This window comes from Exophiala mesophila, assembly GCF_000836275.1.
Source record: "Exophiala mesophila strain CBS 40295 unplaced genomic scaffold supercont1.5, whole genome shotgun sequence".
NCBI classification, from domain to species: Eukaryota; Fungi; Ascomycota; class Eurotiomycetes; order Chaetothyriales; family Herpotrichiellaceae; genus Exophiala; species Exophiala mesophila.
In genome coordinates this window covers 582831-609472 of record NW_015622508.1, presented here as the reverse complement: position 1 = coordinate 609472, position 26642 = coordinate 582831, and the positions used below count along the sequence as shown (strand labels likewise).

Below are 26642 nucleotides of genomic sequence, written 5' to 3'. Positions count from 1 at the left end.
CACGCAGCTTACAGCCTTACCGAAACTCCGCGTTGTTTCCAGGCAGTGGATAATCGATGACATGAACGTCCGCTGCCCAGAACCTGCACAAAGATTGGATTTGGAGGCGGCGACGATCATTCTCCATCATTTCGACTTGATATCGTTCGACATGTCTTGATGTGGCCCAGCGCCTCTAATTATGTGGCTGCTGAAACACAAGCAGATGATTGGAGATAGTGCCGACACGAGACACCCATGCATGCCACAACTGCCGTGCATATGACTGGCGTCGATCGTGGTCGATGTCGATTCTCGTGGGATGACATTGAAAAGTTATGCCTGGCTGGGGAGTGACCTCGAGGCCGAGGGGGCTCAACTGCGCCTGCCCCCCAAGTCCTCGGGTGCCTTCCGCTCAGACTAAGTATTTACGGTGGGGTAATCCAAACGGCAGGTGCCACTGACATCTTTCCCTGTACGCAGAGACATAACGCATGCTATAGGCTCACCTGCTTCCGCATGTGCAGGCGCATGCGCTTCATGCATGTCGCTTGCCGGGCGCAACTGTCACCATCGTACCTTCTCTCCACTATCAGTTGCGGGTCTCCGAAGTTCTTCCACTCTCCACCTAATCGCTGTGTCCCTCTGTTTTCTCACCCAAACGCGTTTTCCTATCATTGCATGCTACGTTCCAATGTCCAACTCACTTCCAAGATATTCAACTTCGGCTGAATTCTCGGTGTGGCCTCGTGGAAACCCGGCTCTTGAAATGCCCTTTGGACCCTCGGTAGGTGTTTTGTTTCATTTTCTGTTTCTCTTTCCAACTCTTTCTCTGTACCGTTGAAACCCTTCACCACCCAAAATGGGCTCTTTACCAGTCCAGACAAGCTTCGACGTCGAAGATGTGCTCTCCCAGCTCGACACCTCGGAGAAGGTCGCCTTGCTGTCTGGCATCGACTTTTGGCATACAGCTCCTGTTCACCGACTAGGTGTTCCCTCAATTCGACTTTCAGATGGCCCCAATGGCGTTCGTGGCACTCGGTTCTTTAACGGTGTTCCCGCTGCATGCTTGCCTTGTGGTAAGTTTCATCCTCCTATTCTCTGCTGTTCTTTCTGATCCGTCCAAGGAACTGGCCTCGCAGCGACCTGGGACACGAACCTCATCAAGCAAGGAGGCGCTCTACAAGGTGTCGAAGCAATCGGCAAGGGCGCCTCGGTCATCCTAGGGCCAACCACAAACATGCAGAGGTCGCCTCTTGGAGGTCGTGGCTTTGAAAGTTTCAGCGAAGATCCATACCTTGCCGGCGCCATGAGTGCTGCCACCATCAATGGTATACAGTCAACTGGTGTGGCTGCCACAATCAAGCATTACGTCTGCAATGACCAAGAGGACCAGAGACAGTCCGTTGACAGCATCATCACCGAACGAGCCCTTCGAGAAATCTACCTGATGCCATTCCAAATCGCCCAGAGGGACTCAAGCCCCGATTGCTACATGACTGCATACAATAAAGTGAATGGAACACACGCTAGCGAGAGCCCTCGTCTGATTCGAGACATCTTGCGCGGAGAATGGGGCTTCGATGGCCTGGTTATGAGTGACTGGTAAGCTCATAAACCCTTCCTGTGGATTGCCTGACTGACATATCTCGAGGTTCGGCACATACTCTACCACAGAAGCCATCAAGGCTGGGCTAGATTTGGAAATGCCTGGCCCCACTTACATCCGGGGGAAGCTAGTCAACCAAGCCCTTGGATGTGGGAAGCTTACCATTCAGGAAGTCGATGCTCGGGTCCGTGAAGTCCTTAAACTGGTCAAGAAAGTACAACCCCTAGGTATTCCCGAAAATGCCCCAGAGCAGACCTACGACACTCCCGAAACCTCTGCTCTTCTCCGTGCCATATCCTCAAATGGCCTGGTTCTTCTCAAGAATGAAGGTAGCGTTCTTCCATTCCATAAAGAGAAAACCACAGCTATCATTGGACCCAACGCTGCCTATGCTTCCTACTGTGGCGGTGGCTCCGCTTCCCTGGCACCCTACTACGCCATCAGCCCTCTTGACGGCCTCCGCTCCAAGGTACCAGATGCCAAGTACGAGTTGGGATGTCCCGCTTGGAAATCGGTACCGCTCATGTCCAACCTTACGAAGACGAAGGATGGTCAAGTTGGCTTGACCATGAATGTCTTCCTAGAGCCTGCCACCGTCCCCAACCGCATGTCGATTGACGAAGTATTTGTCAACAAATCCGACATTCTTCTGGTTGACTACAAGCACCCTTTGATTAAGAACTATCTATACTGGTTGGAGTTGACCGGCACATTCACACCAGAGGAGACCGCCGAGTATGAGTTTAGTTTGGCTTGTGCAGGAAGCGGTAAGATCTTTGTCAATGGTGAGCTTGTCGTAGACAACGAGACCGTCCAACGACCCGGCAACACATTCTTCGGTGCTGGAACAGCAGAAGAGATTGGGGTCCTCAAGCTGGAACAAGGCGTCGCCTACGACATTGTTGTCAAGTTTGGCACCTTCCCTACCATGTCCTTTACGACTCCGGGCACCACCGGCTTTGGCTCGGGTGGTCTGAGAGTCGGTCTGGAACGAAAGGCTGAGATCAGTAAAGAGATTGAGAGGGCTGTCAAGCTGGCCAAGGAGGTTGACCAAGTCGTCCTATGTGCTGGCCTGAACAGTGAATGGGAATCAGAAGGCTATGATCGAGAGAATATGCACCTTCCTCCTGGTGTCGATGACCTGATCCGAGCTGTGGTCGCTGTCAACCCAAACACTGCTGTTGTCCTGCAGTCTGGAACCCCCGTCACACTGCCTTGGCTCAATGAAGTCCCAGCATTGGTCCAAGCATGGTACGGAGGCAATGAGACCGGTAATGCTATTGCCGACATTGTCTTTGGTGATACCAACCCCAGCGGCAAGCTGCCCTTGAGCTTTCCTCTCAAGAACGAAGATAACCCGGCCTTCTTGAACTACAAGTCGGAGCGAAATAGAGCCATCTATGGCGAAGACGTCTATATCGGCTATCGGTTCTACGAGAAAACCAACAAACAGGTTGCGTTTCCATTTGGTCACGGCCTCAGCTACTCGACATTTGAGATAAGTGATCTTATTGTCGACGACAACGGTGTCGACATCTTGGTCTCTGCCTCGGTCACAAACACTGGTAGCATTGATGGCGCCCAAGTTGTTCAGGTTTATGTCTCACAACATAATCCTAGCATCAATCGACCCAGGAAGGAACTCAAGGGCTTCGCCAAAGTTGCCGTCAAGGCCGGCGAGACCGTCCAGTCTATCATTGTCATTCCCAAGAAATACGCCGCCAGTTTCTGGGACGAAGAACGCAACGCTTGGGTGCAAGAAAGAGATACCTTTGATGTCCTTGTGGGAGACTCGAGTGCCAACACGCCCCTCAAGGGCCATTTTAAGGTGCCTGAGACCTCGTGGTGGAGAGGGTTGTGAGTGATATGATAATCACGGGGAGGGTGATCTGTCATGGTCTAACGAAACGATGTGATCCGGCGTATGGGCATACCAAGCATGCATAGATGGCGCTATGGGACGGGACACGAGTGGCTCATTCGCTCAGGCCAATGCTATGATGCATTATCATGGTCTCCGATTTGACGGCCTATTATTTAGCGGTTGTATTAATGGTCTTGTAACAGACTACAAGCGTTTATTTCACCTGTCCAACGCGAGATGTGACCTCTTCCAGACTGTCCAGCGATCTGAGCATCTCATCAGACATGGTGAGAAAGCATGAGCGAGAGGATCGTTCCATTGCTTCCCATTGCTTCTAGATGGCCACGCGGCTTGCAAAATTTGAGTCTCGCACTCAGTGAAAAAAGTCGAAGTAGATGCGCTTATTCGAGATGGACCACCCATAAATGGAGGACACTGATTCACATGGTTCGTGTTTCGAAAATTTCAAAGTCATTTCAGCGCTCGATCAACTCGTAAACCCATAAGTCATGTGCATGAACCACACGGTCGTATTTTGGCTAGTAGCCATGCGACCACAGTAGTTTTCTCATCAGCCAGACTCAAAATTGGCCGTCATTTCAGACAATTTGGCAGCGACATGAGGAGCGATACCGCTTTCAACGATCTGCTGGACCAAGGCCGCCAGCTCCTGACGAGACTCATCGTCGATCTTGCCCGGCGGTAGCGATCGAGTGATACTGCTAGCCAGTACGTCCAAACAATCACGGTAGATATCGGTGTTTTGCGACCGGTCAGCGAAGATGGCCAAGCTCGATGTACAGTCGCGGATGGCTCGGTCGGCAGCTTTTGATATCGGTGTCCCTCTCCGCCATAGTTGGTAGATGATTGTCACGCCGGTTTGGAATTGAAATAGCATCTAGTCAATGTCAATGAGCATGTCAGTGTAGGTGAGAGAAAGCAAGAATTCGGGATGCGATAGAATGCAGAGGGACAACAAGGAGGTACAAACGTACATCAATCCAATGTTTAGGAATCTGTCGCTTCTTCTGCAATGCTCTGAACCCCGTGCACGTGTCGCAACATGCTTGCAGGAGCTCGTCTGTCAATGGAGAATTGATATCAGCCTTGACGGAGCTGTAAAGAAACACTCGCGTGATATCAGCCACGTGTGTCAATCCTAGAGGACTTGCGTGTCCTTCTGTATTTGGGCGGCTATTCCAACTCATCAGCGAAGATCGGACAACATGCTTCTGGCTTCCTCCTCGGCCTGACTTACCCATAAGCATACATCTTATCACGCTGCGACCATTGATCAATCTCAGCCCGCATTTCTTCAATGAACTTTGTTTCCGTCCCTGGTGCGAGATCCTGAGTTGCAGTGAGGATTCTGGAATGGATTCGTCTGATTCGGCACATATGTGCGTAGTAACTCAGGTCAAAGTTGTATATCGCACGTTCTGTCGATCCAGGCACGTCCGACGCCCATGGCATTTCAAATTGCGGTTCGAATCTGCTTTCGTACGACGGAGTGGTGATCCATTCTTCAGGAGGATATGGAGGTAGTTGCAACGTGATTGCCACTACTTTATCCAGTCTTATACGGTCAGTAGGTATCAAGTCTTCTTCAACAGACATTAGTCCAAACATACGAGTAGATACACCACCACGCTTTGATAGACATGATGGTCTCATCAGTCCCATCGTTTACCAGGCGATTGAATCGGTGTAACACTGCAAAGCGCATGACTACCCCAATGATGTGGACCAAGCGTGATGTGCTCTCACCGTGTAGCGCATGGATAGCATACAACAGCATCGCTTGAAGTCGGATTAATGGTTTGTGGGTGGAATCTGTCATGATACTTTGATCGGCCTGGGCTTGAAGCATCAAGTCGCGGTGTTGTCGACGAGTCGTATAATCCAGGCGCGCTTGTCGGAGGATGGAGCCATTCGCAAATATCTCATGAGGTCAGCAGTGGCTATAGAAGTGGGATGCATAGACATACCATCTTGACAAGATATGAGCTCCACGCGCTTCCGGAAGAGATGAAAATATCACCCGTTTTCCAGTCTTGATATGCTCGACTGCATTCTTCAACGTCAAGAAAAGGATACCGTGGATGGACGGTTTCAAAATAGGTTTGAAAGAAACAAGCGCCTTCATTTATGGAAACCTCAGCAACCGTAGGAGCAGTCGCTTGGCTGAGCGATTGTACCGGGACCGTTGTATCGCTTGCTGCAACAGGGCTGGTGGTTGTGTCACGGTGACTAACAGGAGGGATGTGGCTGATAGAAAACAAATTTTCTTCTTGTTGCAGCAAGTCCAGGTCATATAACATGTTATTTGGAGTATATAGAGGAGCCAGATAGGTCATTCCAAGCTGTTCTGGGGCATCTTGAGGGGCGAGTCCGCCGTGATTTAGTACATTGTGATTGATTGGCTGTTCGAGTATCTGTCGAGAAGGACTATCACTGTGTGGCTGGTTGACTATTTGGTTTGAAATTGGTTCACCTGGATGATCTTGGAAGTTGGAGAGCTGAGATTCAAGAGATCTGACATAGGACACTGAGTACATTCCCATAGGTTCATGGCTGGCTGGTATGCATTCTGCGTTGTGTTAGCTCGTTCAGCAAGCTTGGTGTTACGGGCTTTTGGTGGATTAGAGTGCACAAGTAGGGGTGTGTACAGGTCTGGGCGAGGGCTATGTTGGCCCTACAGAGCCTAACATTGCCCCCAAGCATGACTTGGAAGCGCGATGACTGCTGATACAAACGTCCGAGCCGAGGACGTTGTGTAGCAAAAGCCAAGCAAGGTGACAGGAAAGATTGTCGAGTACTGACCTATATTGGCCGAAGCACAGTTCCGGCACGTAGGCACCTGATTATCACATCGCTGCTTCCTCGAGCGACATCTCTGACATGCTTTCGCTTTTTTTGGTCGAGACATGTTGCTTGCCCTTCGAGGTGTCCGAAGGCCCATGTATTCGGCGTTTGGCTGCATGATCCGACAGATGGATAACGGGCTTTGTGTCGGCGGATCTCATATCAGGGAGATGGCATGGAACGTGGGAATGAAGATAGGCCTTTCCGTATCTCTAAGGGCAGATTTCGCATGTTTCTGCGAGAGTGAGGTAGCAAATGCCGTGCCGTTCATCAAGGCCTTCTCTAGGAATATGGAAAGACGGGTTTGTTGAAGGTGTCACCAGCGGCTTTCGGGCTTGTCGGACTTGATCGGACACCTCTCTTGGCGAGATAGGATCCACCTGCAAGTGGTTTTCCCCGCAATTTACACCGACATGAACTGAGCATCCGATTCTTAACTTATCTCGTAATATCAGAGCTAAATCGCAGAACTCATCTATTTCTCCTAAAGAACTCGTGTAGCTTTGGACGACATAAATCCCAATCAAGATGCATTGTGCCATCGATGACATGTCGCTGTGATACCGTAAGTTCCTGGACCATCGGCACAAAGGTGTTGGCCAACATTCGACGATTAAAAGCGGGGTGTCACTGAGTATCTGGACCATAGTATAGCTTTCAGTGATGGAAGTCATAAGTTTATTGAGCAGCGCGGTGAGATTTCTAGTTTTGACTTGGGAAAGAAGCTGCATGGTTGTGAATAACGGTCACGTGCTGCCCCTTTTCTTATGTCCTCCCCATGGCTATCTCGACTGCTTCCAAAATAGCGAGATTCTTCTCATCTTCAAACTTACGGGTGATGATTTGCAATCCGACTGTGGCGTCCTTGAAGATGATCGGATCGTAAAGGTCATAGTTCTCTCTGTCTCGGGAGTTCTTTGGCACATAAGACTCATCCTTGACATCTAACTCTGGATCCACCGTGGTGACCGGAAACGAAGAGCCAGGGTACTCAAGGAGGTTCCACTGGCTGGTATAGAGCCAATAAGTTGCTTTATTGTGTGGATAAGCCGCACCTGGAGCAGCTGGAGAGATGATGGCGTCGACAGGATGGCCGTCAACATCTCCAGTGGCTAGCCAATAGTCATTATATTGTTGTCGGTATTCATTTCTTCGTGCTTTAAACTACACGCAAAGTGTCAGAAAGAGAGTCTCGGCCAAGTCAATGAGTCCGATGAAATTACCTCCCAGACTTCTTCAATGGTCTTGTGCTTGACGCGTTCATTGTCAAAGATCCACTGTGTTAGAGGACGTGGTTGCTCGCCGCCCTTCTTGAGCACCTCCTTGATTGCTCGGCATCCGTCCTCAAAGTATAGTCCCATGGCAATGTCGTCGGCCTTTGCATGGTCAAGAGGAACCCAATCGACTACTTCGAACCTGTCAGGATGTCTACGAAGAGCCTTGGCGACGTCGTCGAGCGCCCTCCTCACCGGAGGATGTGGCATCACGATGCCGTCGTTCCACAAGAAAGCGATCTTGAGCTTGGTCGGCAGCTTCACCTCTCGCCATGGGAGAGGAACCAGTGCAGGGTCGTTATTCCAAGGCTGTGAGTTACAATATGTTCTCATAAAGAGTGACAGACCCGATCGAGAAGTAGTCATCGGTCCATGAGAGCCAATTATTCTGTGTCATGGTTAGACATTTGCCTTCTCCAAAACATTCGAGCTGCAATGAGGAACACTGACCCATCACCGCCTGGAGCGACCCTTGCTCCTCGACGACTAACACGTCCCGTTGTAGGCTTGAAGCCATAAATTCCAACATTTGCAGCTGGGCCTCTGATTGAACCACCACTATCTCCCCCCACTCCCTGGCAATTGTCAGGAATGGACCACGAGGACAGAAGATAAAATACTATACACACCAGGACACTTCCTCTCAATGCTAGTAGAGCTGCCTCTCCGCCCGAACTGCCACCAGGAGTAAGAGACAGGTTGTATGGATTCAGGGTTACCCCATAGATATTCGATGATGTCTCTAGGTGCATTCCAGTTTGCGGCATGGTAGTTCGAGCGTAGAAGACAGCCCCTGCAGCCCATAAGACATCATTGACTGCACTCACACCAGACTAGATATGTTTAGTCACAAAGTCGAAGCATCATTAGGGGAATCTCACGTGGTCTTCATCGATATAAGCGACATAGCCGCACGTCTTCATTCTCCCGAACATCCCATGATGCTCCTTGATCGAGATAGGAAGCCCGTGGAGAGGGCCTACCGGCTCGTCCAGGGAGTCGAGATAAGCTGCCCGCTCTAGAGCAAACTCCGGAAGCACCTCTGTAATACAGTTGACCTGATAAGCGTGATGATCAGTGGAATGATCGGAAAAGAAAGAAGGTCCAAGAATACCAAGGACTGTGCAAGGGCGGCCCGGCGGAGAAATGCCTTGCACACAGTGACACAGGAATACTTCTTGGTTCTGATCGCATTTAGGATCTCGTTAGCCTCGAGCGAGGTAATCTCGATTTCCTCTTTCTCCAATATCTCATTGGGAATGCCGCGAACGTTCTGTGGAAGAGGTTCGGGCAAATGGTTGAGGGCTAAAGGCGGTGTGATACGAGACAAGGAATCGTCTCGCAAATCCAGAGCTTTCTTGATCAAGGCATTAGTGGCCAGACTTGTAGATTGGGACGCCATTGGATGGGGTATCGGTCACTGTGCTATAGACAAACAGAAATGGCTTGTTCTATCGAGGTGGAATGTTGGTGTCCAGGTGATCGGTGTCTTTCAAATATCAGACAGGTGTACCATGTTTCTAGTACGTCTCCACCGATCTCTGGTTGTTGATAACTCCTTCGACTCGAAAACCTTTTCACGGCCATCCGGAAAGATTGAGTAATTCAATCTCATGACTTTCGAGTGCTGCAACGAGAGTCGAATTGATGATCGAAGTCCGAAGCCGTCCGCAATGGCTCTGTCTACCGGGTGGGTCCTGCAACGGCAAGATCTCAACCATCGGCGACCATCGGACTGCCAACGCCGACCAGATGCGACAAATGTTCCCGTTATCTTTCTTCCCCACAAACCGTCACAGAACTCAAAGGTTGACTCTTCATCTTACTGGGAAATGGTGAACAATCTGATTCGACCGGGCCGGGGCCCTCAACTGATGAGCCTCTATCACAAGACATGCCCCCTATCGCGGTAGACGTGCATGTGCGTTGGAATACTTAAAAGGGTCCCAGACTCTTTCAAATCGATGGGCATCTCGCTTCACGCCATAACCTCTCCACCTCAATTCAAGACTCCAGTCTCTCAGACTTTCACCAAGACCAAAGTCGACGAAAAGATGGACATGCAGGTGGCAACCAACTCGTCTGCTGCCGAGACACAGCCTGACCCAATGAACGAGAAGGTCGCTGCTATCGCTAGCACCAACGACATTGGGGCCTCCATGTATGCCCAAGCCCAGAACTATCACTCTGAAAACATCGAGGCCGAAAGGGCTCAGGTCAAGAAGAAGTTGGACCGCATCTTGATGCCTGTTGTGAGTATTCACCAGAGCATGTCTCTATCACCCCACTCTCTTTTCCGTCCTTGGTCATGCCTTCGTCTGGACTTTGATACTGACTCTTGCACTAGCTGATGTTCTCATTCACGTTTCAATTCTTGGACAAGTTGTCTCTGAACTATGCTGCAGCATACACGCTGATCCCTGACCTTGGACTTGAAGGCCAGCAGTATTCGACTGTGGCCACGGCGTTTGCATATGGAAACATCGTCTGGTACATTCCCGCCAGTATGCTCCTCCAGCGTCTACCTGTTGCCAAATACACTGGCACCATGATTGGAATTTGGGGTATACTTCTCATGTGTTGTGCCTCGGCCAAGAACTTTGGCGGCATCTTCGCCCTTAGATTCGTCCTCGGCATGGCTGAGTCCAACATGACTCCCGCCTACATGGTGATTTGTTCCATGTTCTTCACCCGCCAGGAGCTTTCGTTGCGACTGCTGCTCTTCATCGCTATGAACGGCTTGGCGACCGCCGTGGGCTCTCTGCTCGCCTTTGGCTTAGGACATGTCACTAGCACTTCGGTCGCCTCGTGGCAATTGATCTTCCTTGTCATTGGGGCGGTCAACCTTATCTGGTCTGGCATCTTTGTAAGTTGGATCCCCGTGGCTGCATTAAATGACTCTGAACCGGTGCTGACTATTTGCTTCTTCAGCTATATGTTGTCCCTGATACTCCAATGAATGCCTGGTGGCTTACCGACAAGGAGAAACTCATCGCTATCGACAGAGTCTCTCAAAACATGATCGGCATCAAGGATAAGAAGTTCAAGCCACACCACATCAAGGAAGTTTTCATGGATCCCAAAGTGTATTTGCTGTGCGCAAGTGGTTTCGCCATTGGTATTGCCAGCGGTGGTCTTGGGTATTTCGGTTCTGCCATCATCAAGGGCTTTGGTTTCTCTGGCCTTGACGCGACATTGTTACAGCTCCCAACTGGTATTCTCGAGTTCGTCGTACTTCCGATCTCTGGATGGATTGCGTCACGATACAAGAACGTGCGGATCTATGTGACGGTGGTGACTCTACTCATCCCACTCGGAGGGTTTCTGGGCATCCGACTCACGGGGCTCGAGCATCGATGGAGACTTGTGGGGTCTACCTGGCTGTTGTACATCTCGGCTGTCGGTCCTGCTATGTGCTACAGCTTGCTCGCTGCCAACTTTGCCGGCCACACCAAACGCTCGTTTATCAACGGGTTGTGGTTCGTGGTCTGGTCTGCTGGCACCGTCGCAGGGTCCAACTTTTTCAAAGCTAACGAAGCCCCTCGTTACTTTACCGGCATCACTGCTCTTCTGGCCTCTTCAATTGCCTTCAAGGTTGTCCTGTTGCTGTTGCGCTTTTACATGTCTTGGGAGAACAAGAGGCGTGATCGACTGTACGGCGTGGAAGAGATTGTTGATGGAGAAGCTGGCCAGGAAGCCATCGAAGCCGGTTTCATGGATAAGACGGATATCGAAAACAAGCACTTCCGATATGTGCTATAGATTTTGGTCTTGATGGATAGGGTGTTGCCCGACCAGCGGACTTCCATCCTGCTCCTTGCTGGTATACACCCCACGTGGTTAGAAGGGTCCTAAATATAGCGAAGAGCTGTGAGGTGGCTTCAGAAGTACGGTTGAGGGGCTAAGGATATAGTCGATAATGCTCAATATACTGATGTTGAATACGATCTGAGATGCTATAGACCTTCCTAGACTCAACATTTCCACACCATTGAAACATGATACCAGGAAAACGAGCGAGAGGTACTTCAAGATTATTTACAGCTCCTTGCACGATCTAGTTGGCAGAACGCCTATCTTTCACAGCACCAGAAGCTCCAGTAACGAAAAGAATAGGATTCTGCCTTGGAACAGTTTCGGTTTTAAGGATGAATCATTTCGGAAATGTGTTGACTAGCTATGAAGAGACAAAGTCTAGGGCATCTATTTAGTGTCTGTCCACCCAAATTGTCCCGCAAAATCAGGACACAGGAATCGTTTGGGCCGGTCTTTGGAGATGGCACTCAGTTCAAGCATGTCAGATTTGCTCAAAGGCACGAGCTGACGATTCTGCGCTATTCTCGATGGATCAACCGACTTTGGCAGAACAGAGCATCCACGTTCGACTGATTAGATAGTCTATCAGCTTTTTCTCTTGAACAGAAATGTTGAAGGAAGATGTAACCTACCATGGTAGTTGAGAAGGATGTTACCAGCTGGTTTTGCCTTTTGCGTGGCCAGTGCTTGCACAACTGGATCGGAGATCAAAGGTGCACCACTACTTCCCAAAGGAGAGTAAGCAGTATTGTGAATGCCATGTTGACGACAGAATGCTACCAGTTCTTCTTGGGGAAGTCGAGGATGCAGTTCGACCTGACACACGGCTGGGACGACCGAGCAGTTGGCCAGAAGTTCCTTCAGATATCCGACCGAGTAGTTGGCTACCCCGATCGCCTTGACTTTCCCAGAGACTAGCAGTTTTTCCATGTCATGATAGGTTTGGACGTGAGATCTGGTGGTGTCTAGATCTCTACTTCCGTCTTCCTTCATCGGCCGAGTGTCATGATTGCCTATGTCGGGTGTGAGTCAAAGTCGAAATCACCAGTTTAGCACTGGTGAAAAGGGGGATCTGTCCCGTACCATTGGCATTCATGGCAATCGGCCAATGCATCAAATACAGATCCACATAATCCAGCCCAAGACTCTGAAGGCTTTTATCGAGTGCTTCTTCGACGCGGGTGTGATAGGTGCACCACAGTTTGGTAGTGATGAATAAATCCTTGCGGTCGACCACCCCCTCATCCAGGACTTCCTTGAGCGCTTGTCCAATTGACTCCTCATTACCATAGAAGTAAGCTGTATCGATATGTCGATATCCAACTGAGATGGCATGCTTGACTGCTTTGATCGTTTCTTCCGGCGCCGATTGCCACGTGCCTTGTTAATATCAGCGCATGTCTAGTACCAGACTGTAGAAGATGTGGACGCACCAAGTCCAAATGCTGGAATTGCAGCGCCAGTATTCAAGGTGAAGACCTTTTCTGGTTCGATGTAAGACCCCATGATGCCTGGTACTCGGTCAAGGTATGAACTTTGATGTCTTTCCACTGATCCGAGGGTTGTTGAAAGTTCTTAGAGATAGTTACTTATGCCCTGCCCAGTCGAGGTCCTTGAAGGTCAGAGCACAACTGGCTACTTCAATCGTGGCCATGATTGTGTCCGATGACACTGCCCATCTTAGCCGACACGGACCCCAGGTGGGTGTTGGGCATGTCCGATGATGTCCGATTGCTATCATGAAGGAAGCCGTCGGGTCCCTCTCACAACCCACGACAAGATGATCGTGGCTCCACTCCCGACAACTCCGATGGCGAATGACGAGAATTCTATTTCTGGTCACCACGTTCAGTTGCCCGTCTAAGAATGATGCCGATCAATTTTCAAGCAGAAAAGAGTAGAAACTGAAATTGTGAGTCACTCGCACATGCGCACAGGTATGAAAAGCAGCAGTCGTTTCCACCAAAGACGCCAACGCATCTAGCCTCAACATTCAACTCGTGTAGACTAGAGAGATCTTTGAAGTCCGGGTCTCGAACATATCAGCGACGTCTCGAAGCCCGTGGCTCTTCCCTAACCAACGATACATCGTCAAGATGGAGTATCCGGCCGGAAAACACAACACAGTGCACCGGTTGGCACCCAAACGGGCAGCGTACGACCTCAAGACGGTCCACTCAATCATAAACCAGTGTCTTGTCCTCCATGTGTCATTCATGCCGAACAGCGACGACTTCTTCCCGACCGTCATACCAATGATAGGTGCCATGGGCAGTTTCGACTATCCGAGTGCTGACATTGACGAGCCGCTCGATTGCTACATCCACGGCTACGTTTCTGCTCGAATGGCCAATCTGGCGCGCACAGCTGAAGCAAATGGAGAGCCTGGGCTTCCTGTGTGCGTGTCGGCCGCCAAAGTCGATGGCTTGATCCTGGCTCTCAGCGCATTCGCACATTCATGCAACTATCGTTCAGCTTGTATCTTTGGACACGCAAGTCTGGTGACGGATCCGGAAGAGAAGTTATGGGCACTGAGACTCATCACCAACACCTTGGTGGCAGGGCGATGGGAAGAAACACGCCAACCGCCGTCTTCCAATGAGCTTATTCAGACTCAGATTTTGCGGATTCGAGTCAAGAGTGGTAGCGCCAAGGTTCGAGCTGGGCCGCCGTCGGAGGTCGAGGATGACATGAAGAACAAAGAGGTCAGGCAGCAAACTTGGTCAGGATATATTCCTCTGTTGGAGCAGTTGCAAGAGCCTGTTCCAGCCCGTCACAACTTGCTTGGGCCAATACCAGAGCACATCACAAGCTATCGGGAAGCTTTCAATGAGGATGCAAGGGAATACAACGACGAGATGGTGAAGAGGGTATTGGAAGACTCTGCTGCCTTTCAGAATGTGTAGGACCTTATAGACACATTGCAAGGTGTCTCTGATATCGCACAAGGTCTGGCTATTTCGTTGTGTTTCGATATTGGTAGATTGAATTTCTTAGGAAACTAAAGTAGATAGATTGTTAAAGCGGCAGGTCACAGAGAACGCCAAGACTCTGTTCCACGTGACCATGTCCTTATGTTTTCGTATTTTGTGCACATGCCCGGTTTTGCTTTAACAGGAGTAATCGTCGCTTGTTCGCTGCAAAGTGTCTGTGAAACCTGTAGGCAGCAGACCTCCATTGAGATTCTTATCGATGAGAAAAGGCCCTGAGATCGGCAGTCGGAGGTCACATGGGATGGAGTCAGTATCAACCCATCAATAATCTCGTGATTATCCACTTCAGGGCGCAAACCATCAGATTTGACTAGGACATTCAAATGTGGCAGACCAATACATGGCGCAGATGTACGCGCTGGGTTCTAATGGCTGCGGCCAGCTAGGTATTGGCCATACTGAAGATGTGGCAATTCCAAGATTGTGTATCTTCGCCCCTCCGGAGAAAAGACACGATGAACGGCATGCCACAGGTGGAAGCGGCTGCCCCCACATCCGCAAAATCAGTGCAGGTGGTAATCACACGTTGGCTTTATCAACGGATGGAAATTTGTATGCCGCGGGAAGAAATGATGATGGAAGATGCGGACTGCCACTTCAGCCTGGTAAGGAGGAGGATTTGAGGGTAATATTTGAGGAGGTCCACATAGGCAAGATATCAGGGATGATGACTGGGAAAGGTCTACCAGAACCTAACAACCGAGTTTCCGATATTGCAGCAACCTGGGAGGCGAGTTTTGTTGTGCTCGACAGCAAATATGTGGTTGCTTGCGGATCGGGCGGTAAGGGTGAGCTGGGACTCGGCAGAAATATCACGTCCATGGCTACCTGGACAAAAGTCTTGGACTTGTCATCGACCGAAGAGCATATCCTGAAGATTGCTGCCAGCATGTCACATGTTGTGGTGTTACTATCGGGCGGTCAGGTACTTGGATGGGGCAGTTGTCGTAAAGGTCAACTAGGTGCATCTGCTAAGGAAGAAAAAACGTCGTGGTTCCCAACAAGAGTTGAGACTGAGCCGGCCTTCAAAGCGACGGATGTGCTGGTAGGCAGAGATTTTACTCTGTTACTCGCCGCCAGAAGAAAGCCAGAACTTCTAGGCGAATCGAAGTTTCTCAGCGGAGAGGATCTTGAAGTATTTGGTAAGGATGATGTGGCTGTTTGTGGGTGGAATACCATTCACGTGCTCTCCAAACCACCAGGCAGCTCCACGAAAACGACGAGAAGTCTGGGGAAGAATGACAGAGGACAATTCGCACCCAAGACCTTGCCTGATATTCGAGAAATTGCAGCCGGGAGTGAGCACTGCGTCGCCGTGACGATGGACAACAGGGCCATTTCGTGGGGATGGGGCGAACACGGTAACTGTGGCGACAAGGTCGATTCAAAGGGCAATGTCATCGACCGTTATAACGTCATTGAGACACCGCAGCCTCACATATCCTTCAAGGTCAGTGCTGTGGCAGCGGGCTGTGCGACCAGCTTCATCATCTTGAAGGAGTTCGACGAAGAATCGAAAGCACCATGACTGTGGTTTCTTCGATGAGGGACAGTTGATATCACCACTCAATCAAATATGCCACGGACTTGCGACAGGCGCTGTGTTGGGGCAATCTCGTGAGGAAAGGACCGCGAAGCCCTGACTTGTTGTTCCTGTATCGATGCGAATGAATGCAACTCTGAGTCTCGAATTCTTCGGATAGAGCTGGAAGTTCCTGTATCCTGAGCGGTATTATCCCATGTGACGATGTCAGGCTCGTCTTCAAAATTCGGTGCATCCCATTGCTGGTCGTCGTCATCGGCTGGAATGAAGAGACTATCAGGGTTGATAGTGGCGGACGGCGTGGGAGCTACGTTCGCTTGATCTTGCTTGGCTAAAGACGGAGTGGCGTCTCGGAATGTGTTTCGTACTGCCGGAGGTGGCATATCTCCCGAACCTGATCTTGTTGTGGTCGGCGCAGCAGGTGCAGGTGTCGTGGAGCCCTCTGGTGGTCGAGATGCGGGTCGCATGGAAATCTCTCTTGCAGGAGTGCTTGCATTTGAGGCTGTTGGTACATTGCTGGAACCTCTTGTCATCAGTGTGAATTCTGCCAAGAGTCCATTACTCTCATAGCTGATCTGCATTGGCCGGTTGCCCCTGGAATATCTTGCTGTGACCTGAACTCGCATGGCTTCTGCGTGAGCGACGATGGCTCGGAAGTCTTTGACCATAGTGCCAATGTGTAGACCTGGTTGAACGTTAAACCCATCAAAGTCTTTATGCTCGAGAGCCACCGACGTGTGCATCTGTTGTTTGAGAACTTGTCTACCGCTCTGGATCTTCTCCGTGTAGCTAGTAAAGGTGACCTTGCCATTTTCGTAATACCAGTCGAGTTGATCAGTCTTGGGACCGAAATACTCGACAACGTCTCGCAGTGTTCTTGAGGAGACAGTCCAGTGGTTGGTTGAGCCAGCCTTGTCAAAAAAGGCATGCAAGATCTCTCCGCTTTCGTAGAAGAGCCGATATGTCTTGACCACCCCTTGTTTACAGTTGAGTCTGAATATCAATCGACATTCTGTCTGATCAGGGCTGGCTTGTAGTTCACAGTCACATGACTCGAGGGCGGTGTCTTTATCACGCGAGTCGCCAAGTCGTCGCCGGAAGATGGAGAGGAGAGCCTTGTAACGGTCAGAGACCACCCGCTAGGAAGAAAGCGTCTATCTTACTCGATTCTGAAGTTTGCAACTCCAGACTTTTGGCGGGTTGGCCCCAGTGGCGCTTCTCGGACCGGGGGAGAAATGATATTTGTGGAAGAAAGGGGAAGTTAGCGTAATAGCAGCATGGCTGGTTTTTGAGATATTGAGACTTGAGATTCGGAGCTACGCTGGTTAGGCATATGATACAAGACGTCAATAGAGCGAACGTACAAACTGTGAGGTAGCCTCGAGGGAAACGTCTTCATCGAATTTTGCAAGGCACGTCAACAGATCATGAAGGGCGCCGACGCCACTCGGAAGGATAGTGAAGAGCAGGACAGGCATGCTCTGGACCCTTTGACCAGCCGAGTATTGCTTCTTGCTGCTCGAAACTGTGAGAGGTCGAGGTGGTTGTTGAGAGAGTGTGTGGTGTGTGTCGTCCAAATCGAAATCACGTGCATGATAAAATGAAAAGACGCGCCTTCTCGACGCGTTTGCCTGGAATGACATCATCGCCATCTATCAAAATCATTCGCTTGTTCTGCCACGCCTGCACGCCTCTTCGGCCCTCGCCAACCATCTCATCACCTGGCGTTGTTGACCGTATCGTGTCCTGTCCAATTGGAGATCTCTTGGATCGACACCCGTTGCCTTTGGGAACCCTTCCGCATCAGGAGTAAATTATATTGATCAATCGCCCTCATGTCCACCTAGATCTTTAACATTCATCGCGTACTTGATGGGAACCGGCAAATATGGCTTCCTACCAAGGTGCAACGCTACCAGAGGAAATCTTGTCAATGATATGTCAAGAGCTTGGGCATGATGGAGACTTTGGATCGTTGTACAACTGTGCACGCAGCTCAAAGTCATTTGCAGATCCGGCTCTGAGAACTATGTACCAGTATGTTTTCACCGATCTTATGAAACTCGTACTTATTTTAATCGATTCAGGCTTCATCAGAATTCTCCTGCTTTCGAGCAGAGAGATGACTTTGAGGTCCGACAGCGTGGCGTCGATTTTGCCACCAAGGCTGCTGAACAAACCGAGTTCTATCGCAAGTGGACCTTGTTGTGGCGTTCAATCACGCTCTCAAGCCTCGACGACAACAAGTGCTACAAACCATATTGTCGTTACATCAAGACACTAGACTTTCGCAATCTGTCCTCAATGCTGGATGATCCTAAATTTACCGCTTCAGTCCGAAAAGCATTCTTCGCAGGACCACTTCAGCGATTCCATTTCCCTAAGAGGGAATACAATCGACTCGTGGTGGACGTGGTTGCGACGGTCAATGCCATTGGAGATGCCGTTACAGAAAAGACTACCCTTCTCGAGGAGATCGATGGCCACATTAGCCCCGGCTTCCTCCCCCGGTGGATCTCGCGCTCGCCAAAGCTACAGTCCTTGGTCTTGTGGAAGGGAGATGCCCTGACCAACGGGGCTGGCGCGACCATTGCACAACATTGCGAAAACTTCCGAAACCTGACGGTCCACGAGTGGTCCTCCCCAGATGCTGATGAAGCTTTCTCTACGTTTCTTCAAGAGATGAAACGCGACAGTCTAAACTATTGCCAAGTCATTAGTTTCAACAATATCGGCAAACTCTCGTTCGAGGCCTTGGGTCGACACAGGTCGCTTCAGATCCTGGAACTCGCAAATTTGAACCAGGAGGCCATGATGAATCTAAATGCCCTTAAAAGCTGCACCGAAATCCACACGTTGAAGCTCGACGACAGTTATGGCACTGTGCAACTAGAGGCAATGAACAATGATGTATTTCTAGAGGTGGTCGAATGGCTGAGTTCATGCAGCAAACTTCGCGACCTCAGCTTGAAGAAATTCTTCGACGGCCCAGCATTGCTAAGTCGAGTCCTTGCTTCTCCCACTGTCAAATTGACCAGATTGTCTTTGGAGGCCTATACCGTTCGTCACAGCAGCGCACAGTTGTTTCACCTCGCATTGTCGGAACAGAAGACTCTTGAGTCAATATGGCTAAAGGGAAATGGAGACGACACCACTGCTGATGACCTTCAGCTCATGGTCCAAGGCCTCTGTGAGCTCACCAATCTTCGGGAGCTGGTGCTCAAGGATGTTTCTGATGAATTCTCTGAAGAGCATATCATATCTCTTGCACTCAGTCTCCCACAGCTCGAAGACTTTTGGACCAGCGGAGGAGAAGTGTCGGCGGATATTTTGCCAGCACTGGCCCAACTCAAGAACCTTCGAAACCTGACTCTATACGCAATGACTCAATTTACCGTGGATGCCATCATCGACTTTTTGAGTTCGCTGAATCCTCAGACACAGAGGGGATTCAATCTATCACTCATGGCAGCAGATCCTGAGAGCGATCTCAGCGAGATACAGCAGGATATGGTTCGGGAGTTCATCCGAGCCAATCTTGATGGACGCTTCGACTTTGTCCTGTGGCGTGAGGCGGATCCCAGCGACAGCGAAGACGACTGATGAAAGAACCGCACAGGAACTTAGATTGTCTAAGGCTGGCTGGCTAATGATGCTTCAAATACTTGACAGAAATTCCAGATATCGACAAAAGTGTTGTACAGTGGTGCAGGAGCAACTCTGATGACATCTGGCTTTCTCTCGTCAATCACCACGCCCTCATTCTCGAGATGCTCAAGCACGGACTCGAGAAGGCCTGGTGCAAGTCGGATACTCAATTGGGCACCTCTACGTTCTGGATCGCGAGGACTGATGAGGGTAAATTTCCCAGGGTTTCGACCCTCAATTCCATCCAGCAGCGTTTCAAGGTAGTTCGTCAGCCTCAGGGAACGTTGTCGCAGAGCAGACATTGACGTCTCGTTGAAGACTTGCAAGGAGGCGACCACTGCGGCCAGGTCAAGGGCGCTAGGATTTGACAGTTGGTATCCTGCGGCGCCAGGACGAGGAACAAACCCTTGGGAAAAGACATTGTCAACCAGAGCACACCGGGCAAGGGACGTGGTACTTACGATTTGTCATTTGAAACCTGGTACTCTTGTCATCTCCCCACCATCCCGACAGCCGTGGCCAGAACTTTTGGGTGGAACTCTGCATGTCGACCTTGCCAAACCTTTCATGGACGAAAAGCCCGGCGATTGCTCCAGGCCCAGAGTTGAGGTACTTGTACGTGCACCAAGCGGCGAAGTCGACGTCCCATTCATGCAGCTGGAGATCGACGTTTCCAGCGGCGTGGGCCAAGTCGAATCCGACGAGAATACCATGCGAATGAGCATGAGCGGTAATTGTGGGGATGTCGAAATACTGTCCGGTGTAGAATTGAATTCCTGGTAGCAGGATCAAAGCGAGTTCAGAAGAATGCTGGTCAATTGTTTTCAGGATCTGGTCGGTCGTCAAGAGAGGAATCTTGTCGTCGGTGGGCTCAAGTAGGAGCATGGCATCTGCTGGATCATGTCCATGGTGAATGATTTGGGACTCGATGGCATACTGGAAGCTGTCAGCGACCCAGGACAGGAATGCGGACTGGGTCAACAATATCTCACGTGATCACTGGGAAAAGCCTTGCCCTCAAGCAAGATTTTATACCTGCCCTCTCCCTTTTTGGCGGGGCGGTAGAAGCTGGACAGCAAAACATGGATGTTTCCTGTCAACGTTCCCATCACGGCGACCTCTGACTCGAGAGCTCCGACAATAGGAGCCATGAGTTTGGCAGCATTGTCATCCACGTGCAGGAAGGGCGGTAATGGCGAGTCGGAGTGATCGACAAAATGGCCGGTAACGGCTTTGGTCCTCCATTGGGTCAGAAACGCTTGGATGATATCTGCTGTCCGGGTCGGTTGGAGACCAAGGGAATTTCCACACAGATATGTAGACTGGCGCGAGGATTCTTCATTGGGAGATTTGGCTAGAGTTGGACGCTTCAGATCTGCTAGAGTAGGAATATAAAAGTTTGATCTTAATGCTGATAGAGGATCGTTGGTGTCAAGTGAGGCGGCGTGGGCCTTGGATGTGGGACTCTCGTTGTTCGTCATGTTTGTTTTCCAATGTCAAGCTATAACGGTTCCCTATGATGAGATGGATGATGGTTGCAAACTCTTTCTGTGTCTCCCCCACGAAAATATTCTCCGACTACTATGCCGGTATGTATAGGACCTTTTTCGAAATGAGTGTTAGTTGCAAAGTCCACGATTGGTACCTCGAATATAACATTATCATTTCTCTCTCACACCTTTCAGGCTTTCCGTCCCACCAATAATAAGGCCACCGAACCCTCCCCCGTCAATCCACCAATGGGAATCGAGAATGACCAATCATCCTCCGCCGTCGTCGGAGCAAAACTGACGCCGAGGTTTTCCCAGTCAACCGCCGCCGTTTATTTCCAATGCGGCAACGCATTTGATGCGTCATTGCTTGCCACAGAACATACACCTACGGTTACTACATACATGCTATACATCTACCACCAAAGACCTCTAATGAGGCAATGCCAATGATACCATTGACCTATTCTCCCTCACTCACGTAGACATATACCAACACAACACAACACAACTTAAAAATGTCACAAACTCCCCTCCGTCTACTTTTTCGAACCTCTCAACCCCTCCGCCGCCACCACCATCACCACCCCCGTCACCACGAACCAAGGGCGTTTATCCAAGCATGTCGAAACATTAGTACCGGACCATCTTTACGACCAACGAATCATAATAGACCTGCGAGCGCCATTTCCAAGTCTGTGTCTGTTCCCTCGAGTCGACGACCGTTTTCCAGCTCGAGCGCAGTCCGCGCAACCTCCGTTGTACAAAATCCCCGAGTCGACGATGATGGAGTCGATATGAGTATTGAAATCTCAGAGCGGGCGGCCAAGGTATGTGGACAATGAGCCTCCCTCCTTCATATCATACATTTTTCCAAAGGGTCGGTACGGCGGTACTAACGATGGATGCGATTCGATCGTAGCGACTGCGGCAAATCACCAGTTCACCAGCCAAGAAAAACACACTCGTTTCCTCATCGTCACCTTCAAATCAGGACTCTCATTTACGTGTCACAGTCACATCCGGCGGATGCCATGGTTTCCAATATCTGATGTCATTGGAGGATGCGTCGAAAATCGATCAAGAGGAAGATACGGTGTTTGCGGTCGATCCGTCAGATGGGGACGCAGATGGGACGACACCTGATGGTGAGGCCAAGGGCAAGGCACAAGTCGTCATGGATTTGCCTTCGTTGGAACTCCTCAAGGGAAGTACCGTCGATTTCACCACAGAGTTGATCGGTAGTCAGTTTAAAATTGTGGGTAATCCTAGAGCTACCAGTAGTTGTGGCTGTGGAACCAGTTTTGATATTCAATGATGGATGAAGCAATTTTTTGGATTTCAAGTCATGGTCGCAATCATGTTCAGCGCAAGAGCACCACCGTTCAGTTCAGTTCATCTCATCTCATCTCAACTCAGCTCAATTCAACGCAGCCAAGCTCGGCGCAGTTCAGTTCAAGTAAACTGTCTTCCCGTGGCCTCCATATCGACGATCATGATGTGATGGCTCCTGCAAAAGCAATACTTTCTGAAATCACAACTCCGAGCTCCGAGCATCTTCCATTTTGCAGACTGCATCCCGACGGGTTGCACCACTGATGCAATTTCATTTCAATTCTTGAGCAACTCACAATGAATCATTTCGCCAATCTCCAGTGTCGTCTCAGATATACCTAAAGGCTTTATTTCGACCAAATATGAGACCCCTCAAACCGATCATAGCCCAGCAGTTGTCTCGCTCTAGCAGCGGCCTTGGGTGTGAAGAGGAAAGTTGGTGTCTCCCGCATGAATGTCGTCCAAACCAGACACAATCGCATCGGGGTGATTCGCCTAGAGGGAGAAGTACTCATCAAGAATGGACTGAGTGGCTCTGGTCAGCATAAGCTTGTCCGCCGAGTGGGTTTGATTGAAGAGTTCGAGGTCGGCACGACCGAGTTTGACCTTGTCTGAGTTCCGAGACGCCATGTGCCGGGCTAGAATGGGAAATGAAAGCATCTTGTCCGGCGGGTCGTCGGAGTTTATCATGGTGCTGAGGATGGCCAGTTCTTTAACCATAAGACTCATCTGTTTCCAGAGATGGATGAGGCGTTCATGACGGCACAATCTGGAGTGCTTTGCTACGACACTCGTGGCGATCTTAGCGCCCATAATCTTGTCACCGCTGTTATCCCAGGCCCATCCGTCTCGGAGCGCTTGTCTCATGTTGTCGGTCTCCTCTTTTACCAGAGCATCCTGTGGTGAGAAGTGGGTGTCTTTTGCAATGTAATCAACCATCTTGATCCATGCCACTGCGATCTTTCGGACCTCCTCGGCTTTCTGGAAGGTGTCTTGGTTAGCATTATTCCTTTACCAGTCTGTCAAATGCCTTACCTTGACACTTATTACTGCATTTTCGCCCTCGGTGACGCCAGCTGGTTCTTCTTGGTCCAGGCCACGGATCTTGTTGCCTCCAGGGTTGTTCTGGTCAGAGTCTGGGGCAGAACCAACACCATCGCCGTAGGTTGTATCTTTCAAGACAGAATGCCCAGCAACAACGTTTTGGCTATGCCATCCACCGGCATGCATGTTAGGAGCAAGTACATATCCCAAGGGATGAACGACTTGAGTACTTCCATAAGAAGAGTAGCCGCTATTTGGAGGTCCAGCGTACGTTGGAATCAAGCCTGTAGTCGCACCGATGTGATCTGCGCGTTGCTTGTTAGTAGACTGTCTAAGAATGGTAGATCGCCAGCTAGTGGCCTAGGCAGAACAATGTTACCATTACCGTAGTAGGGATTGCCAGGCCATCCTTGCTGCATACGATATTGTGGTTGATATGCTGTGCCCAGTTGTTGTGCTTGATGTGCTGCCCCAAGTTGTTGTGCTTGATGTGTTGTGCCCAGTTGTTGTGCTTGATATGATGTGCCCAGTTCCAGATCGAAACCCTGAGATCCACGAGTCTCACTGCCATCCTGGAATGATCCCGTGGACGGAGCTGTGTTTTGAGGGTGAGTCAATGCTCTTGGTTCTGTTGCCCATCCCCACATTTGGGATGTCTGCATAGGCTCGCGACCATGCTCTGACACATCAAGCCTTCCCTGAGATCCGCTGTCATTGGCCCTCTCAGTTGCCCTGTTAGTCCAGGAATTCAGCAGGTGTCTTTTGCGAGCATTGCAAGGAGTTGAGTTGCCAGAGCCAGACTCGACTGTCGACTGGAAGTTATGAGGAGGATCCATGAATCGTCGCAGCTAGAGTAAAAGATCAGTATATGTGTATAGTGCGGCACGCGGCACAGGATAAGGAAGTCTGCGATCACTCACAAGAGATGGATGAGGTTGTCGCTGATAATATAATAGCGTTGGCAACGCAACTTCGATAAAGTTGAAGATCTGGGTGGGGAGAGGCAGGTAGAAATAGGGCAAAGAAAAGCCCTACATACACAACGAGGAGAGCGTCGTATCAGTTGCAGGAGGAGACTAAAGTCCGCTATGAAGGGGAGCTAGGGATGTTGAAGGATGAGAATGAAGAGAAGACTGGTAGAGAGGCCAAAGACGAAGAGATGAAAAAGAGGATGGAAGTGCGAAGAGGAAGACACGAGTAAGATTGGGTGGGAAGGAGTGGTTGAACAGCGCGACTTATGACTGATCAAAAACATTTGGCCGAGAGCGATGTTATGGACTGCTCATGTGAATAGAAGTTAACAGAGAGCAAAAGATAAACAGAAAAGACCGAGTGAAAGTCGCGTGATTTGTGTTAAATCATGTCCAACTTAGAAGCTGGGAAATTTACACGTGTGTTCATCTATCTGATGATGGAACGAATTGAGTCGAGGGCAGCGATGTTCTATTGTCTTGATCTTCTGGAAGATCTGGAAGAGGTAATGCACAATTCAACTCGCCCCAGTGACCTATCTACCCTCATGTATGACTCAAGCTGAGTTGATCTGGTCTAAAAGTAATAAAGAGCATGAGACTCGTCCCCTGTGATGCCACAGAAAAGGCTTGACTGGCGTTCCTATGATCTAAACAGCGATCAACGGCCAGACATATTTTCAAGTGGATAACCAAGCTCGCTGGGATCAATATCGGGTATCTCAAGTTCCCAATATTTGGCCATTTGACCCTGTAATTCAGACTGGATATCTGCTCTCAGATTATCAATGTCCTCTTGATCATCTTCTCTTTTCTTCCTCCAGTATTCAGAGACACGCATGAGGGTGGAGTTGAAAAGATGTTTCGTGATGGCGCGCTTTAGCTGTTTCGCCTTCTCTTGCATTCATTTGATCTGATTGTATCTGCAACTTGTTGAGGCGGTCGGCAAGAATAAGGTTGCGTCGAATTTCCGCACCACTGCCCGATCCCCGAATCCAAAGAGTGCTATGATCGGCATCTTCGAGCCAACCAGAAGCGATCAAGGCGTCTGTCAAGCGAACGGCCACATCGTGGGCAAGGGCGCGCTCGGAAGTGTTCGCATAGCTGAAGTAAGTGAGGGAGTTTAAGAGTTCGACGGCGAAGACTGCGTTGTTCATGGGATGGGAATTCTGTTTGGAAGGTCAATTTGGTTCGGGGGTCATTGCGGTAGCATTTCACCTACAGAAAGAGAATTTCTTGGTGGTGCCACCATCGTAGTCGGTGGCAACTGTCGAGCGTTGGTGTTCTCGAACTGATCATGTGTGATGAGGGGGCCAAGAGGGAGAATGCTGGCAGATTCAAGGTCCATATATTCGTGAAATACTCCTGGGGTGGCCATGGTCGAAGACTCGTGGCCTCTGAAGAAATTGCAAAAAAGTTCTGGAGTCTTCAGGCCAAACGTGGTATCAGCCACTCGATGAGCGAGCGACCTCTCTGCCAGAGATGACAAGGACAAAGTCGTCAGGAGGCTTCCATGTGCCGCGATAAGGTAATGTTATATACGGATAGTTGGAAAGAAAGGGTGAGGATAAGTGAAGGGGTCGCGAGAAGGAAAGATTATATAGGCCTGAACAGATGAGAAATCTCAATATTAATGATCAAGATCACCGGGGTACACGTGCCTTTAGTGAGTGTATTTGCCTTGAGTGTCCTGGTCATCGTGACGATCTGCGAAGCTGGAAACGAACAGCAAATCAGCCCTTCACAGACTAGATGGAGGAGTAACACATCCGCCGTAGCGCGTGTTAGTGGTGCCATTTCTGTTTTTGGTATTATTGTACTTTTCACCTAGTGAAGAAGAAAAAGTGAAGACTGTGTCAATGAGAGGGGAGGCGGGAAAATCTTGCAAACATGGACACAATCATGTGAGGTGTGGTACAATTTGGAAGGGGAAGGTACATGTCAGAAGGACCTAGTAACTGCACATGGTGGGAATGCGCACCTTCCACTTGTGAAAAACCAGAGGAGTGAGGGATGACGACAGATATGGGACTTGGGTTCATTTAAAGGGAAGTTGGGAGATCACGAGGCTGAAACCAACCACGGTTGCTCCTGCCAAATTCTTACAGAGATACTATACGACTCCTGGGGGTGGAGCGGAGCGTTCTTGGCAGGAGCCAGCTTTTGAGAAGACTGGCTCAAATGTAAGCTCGAAGGATTGGAAGCAGAACA

At 49.9% G+C, this 26642-nt stretch overlaps 11 protein-coding genes across 11 annotated transcripts; 4 read left to right on the top strand and 7 right to left on the bottom strand.

Annotated features, from left to right (window-relative positions):
- Positions 1-802: 802 nt before the first annotated feature.
- On the top strand, positions 803-3467 carry PV10_07017 (uncharacterized protein). Its single transcript, XM_016371873.1, has 3 exons — positions 803-1058; positions 1107-1584; positions 1634-3467. Exons 1-3 carry the CDS (start codon positions 842-844, stop codon positions 3447-3449), a joined length of 2511 nt encoding a protein of 836 aa, XP_016221205.1. The 5' UTR covers positions 803-841; the 3' UTR covers positions 3450-3467.
- Positions 3468-3910: 443 nt separating this feature from the next.
- On the bottom strand, positions 3911-6585 carry PV10_07016 (uncharacterized protein). The gene is made up of 6 exons (XM_016371872.1): positions 6276-6585; positions 5441-6042; positions 5084-5394; positions 4711-5028; positions 4448-4646; positions 3911-4350 (listed from the first exon to the last, which is right to left on the bottom strand). Exons 1-6 carry the CDS (start codon positions 6433-6435, stop codon positions 4024-4026), a joined length of 1917 nt encoding a protein of 638 aa, XP_016221204.1. The 5' UTR covers positions 6436-6585; the 3' UTR covers positions 3911-4023.
- Positions 6586-7082: 497 nt separating this feature from the next.
- Positions 7083-8993, bottom strand: PV10_07015 (uncharacterized protein; the record flags this gene model as incomplete). Its single annotated transcript, XM_016371871.1, has 6 exons — positions 7083-7481; positions 7541-7979; positions 8042-8166; positions 8221-8424; positions 8473-8649; positions 8706-8993. 6 exons carry the CDS (start codon positions 8991-8993, stop codon positions 7083-7085), a joined length of 1632 nt encoding a protein of 543 aa, XP_016221203.1.
- Positions 8994-11794: 2801 nt separating this feature from the next.
- On the bottom strand, positions 11795-12913 carry PV10_07014 (uncharacterized protein; the record flags this gene model as incomplete). The annotated part of the gene is made up of 4 exons (XM_016371870.1): positions 11795-11976; positions 12040-12420; positions 12491-12787; positions 12841-12913. 4 exons carry the CDS (start codon positions 12911-12913, stop codon positions 11795-11797), a joined length of 933 nt encoding a protein of 310 aa, XP_016221202.1.
- A 1827-nt stretch (positions 12914-14740) lies between these two features.
- PV10_07013 (uncharacterized protein) lies at positions 14741-16206 on the top strand (the record flags this gene model as incomplete). Its single annotated transcript, XM_016371869.1, has 1 exon — positions 14741-16206. One exon carries the CDS (start codon positions 14741-14743, stop codon positions 15926-15928), a length of 1188 nt encoding a protein of 395 aa, XP_016221201.1. The 3' UTR covers positions 15929-16206.
- PV10_07012 (uncharacterized protein) lies at positions 15967-17421 on the bottom strand (the record flags this gene model as incomplete). Its single annotated transcript, XM_016371868.1, has 3 exons — positions 15967-17058; positions 17107-17259; positions 17308-17421. The coding sequence occupies 3 exons, from the start codon at positions 17419-17421 to the stop codon at positions 15967-15969; spliced, it is 1359 nt and encodes a 452-aa protein (XP_016221200.1).
- Positions 17422-17656: 235 nt separating this feature from the next.
- PV10_07011 (uncharacterized protein) lies at positions 17657-19661 on the top strand. The gene is made up of 2 exons (XM_016371867.1): positions 17657-17980; positions 18031-19661. Exons 1-2 carry the CDS (start codon positions 17832-17834, stop codon positions 19544-19546), a joined length of 1665 nt encoding a protein of 554 aa, XP_016221199.1. The 5' UTR covers positions 17657-17831; the 3' UTR covers positions 19547-19661.
- Positions 18667-21214, bottom strand: PV10_07010 (kynureninase). The gene is made up of 3 exons (XM_016371866.1): positions 20584-21214; positions 20053-20527; positions 18667-19997 (listed from the first exon to the last, which is right to left on the bottom strand). The coding sequence occupies exons 1-3, from the start codon at positions 21070-21072 to the stop codon at positions 19576-19578; spliced, it is 1386 nt and encodes a 461-aa protein (XP_016221198.1). The 5' UTR covers positions 21073-21214; the 3' UTR covers positions 18667-19575.
- Positions 21215-21458: 244 nt separating this feature from the next.
- PV10_07009 (uncharacterized protein) lies at positions 21459-22573 on the top strand. Its single transcript, XM_016371865.1, has 2 exons — positions 21459-21911; positions 22004-22573. The coding sequence occupies exons 1-2, from the start codon at positions 21600-21602 to the stop codon at positions 22397-22399; spliced, it is 708 nt and encodes a 235-aa protein (XP_016221197.1). The 5' UTR covers positions 21459-21599; the 3' UTR covers positions 22400-22573.
- A 338-nt stretch (positions 22574-22911) lies between these two features.
- Positions 22912-24296, bottom strand: PV10_07008 (uncharacterized protein; the record flags this gene model as incomplete). Its single annotated transcript, XM_016371864.1, has 3 exons — positions 22912-23397; positions 23452-23765; positions 23840-24296. 3 exons carry the CDS (start codon positions 24294-24296, stop codon positions 22912-22914), a joined length of 1257 nt encoding a protein of 418 aa, XP_016221196.1.
- A 962-nt stretch (positions 24297-25258) lies between these two features.
- PV10_07007 (uncharacterized protein) lies at positions 25259-25809 on the bottom strand (the record flags this gene model as incomplete). The annotated part of the gene is made up of 2 exons (XM_016371863.1): positions 25259-25600; positions 25654-25809. 2 exons carry the CDS (start codon positions 25807-25809, stop codon positions 25259-25261), a joined length of 498 nt encoding a protein of 165 aa, XP_016221195.1.
- Between the last annotated feature and the right edge of the window lie 833 nt (positions 25810-26642).

Bases quoted from the DNA above. Each gene is read 5' to 3' on its own strand.
- PV10_07017 (XM_016371873.1), top strand. From the start codon at position 842: ATGGGCTCTTTACCAGTCCAGACAAGCTTCGACGTCGAAGATGTGCTC. The intron at 1,059-1,106 runs GTAAGTTTCATC...GATCCGTCCAAG, and splicing joins CGCTGCATGCTTGCCTTGTG to GAACTGGCCTCGCAGCGACC. The intron at 1,585-1,633 runs GTAAGCTCATAA...ACATATCTCGAG, and splicing joins GGCCTGGTTATGAGTGACTG to GTTCGGCACATACTCTACCA.
- PV10_07010 (XM_016371866.1), bottom strand. From the start codon at position 21,072: ATGACGAACAACGAGAGTCCCACATCCAAGGCCCACGCCGCCTCACTT. The intron at 20,528-20,583 runs GTGAGATATTGT...GACAGCTTCCAG, and splicing joins AGGCTTTTCCCAGTGATCAC to TATGCCATCGAGTCCCAAAT. The intron at 19,998-20,052 runs GTAAGTACCACG...TCTTTTCCCAAG, and splicing joins CAGGTTTCAAATGACAAATC to GGTTTGTTCCTCGTCCTGGC.
- PV10_07011 (XM_016371867.1), top strand. From the start codon at position 17,832: ATGGCTTCCTACCAAGGTGCAACGCTACCAGAGGAAATCTTGTCAATG. The intron at 17,981-18,030 runs GTATGTTTTCAC...TAATCGATTCAG, and splicing joins GCTCTGAGAACTATGTACCA to GCTTCATCAGAATTCTCCTG.
- PV10_07009 (XM_016371865.1), top strand. From the start codon at position 21,600: ATGTCACAAACTCCCCTCCGTCTACTTTTTCGAACCTCTCAACCCCTC. The intron at 21,912-22,003 runs GTATGTGGACAA...ATTCGATCGTAG, and splicing joins TCTCAGAGCGGGCGGCCAAG to CGACTGCGGCAAATCACCAG.
- PV10_07016 (XM_016371872.1), bottom strand. From the start codon at position 6,435: ATGCAGCCAAACGCCGAATACATGGGCCTTCGGACACCTCGAAGGGCA. The intron at 5,395-5,440 runs GTATGTCTATGC...TGACCTCATGAG, and splicing joins GCTCATATCTTGTCAAGATG to ATATTTGCGAATGGCTCCAT. The intron at 5,029-5,083 runs GTATGTTTGGAC...TGACCGTATAAG, and splicing joins GCGTGGTGGTGTATCTACTC to ACTGGATAAAGTAGTGGCAA.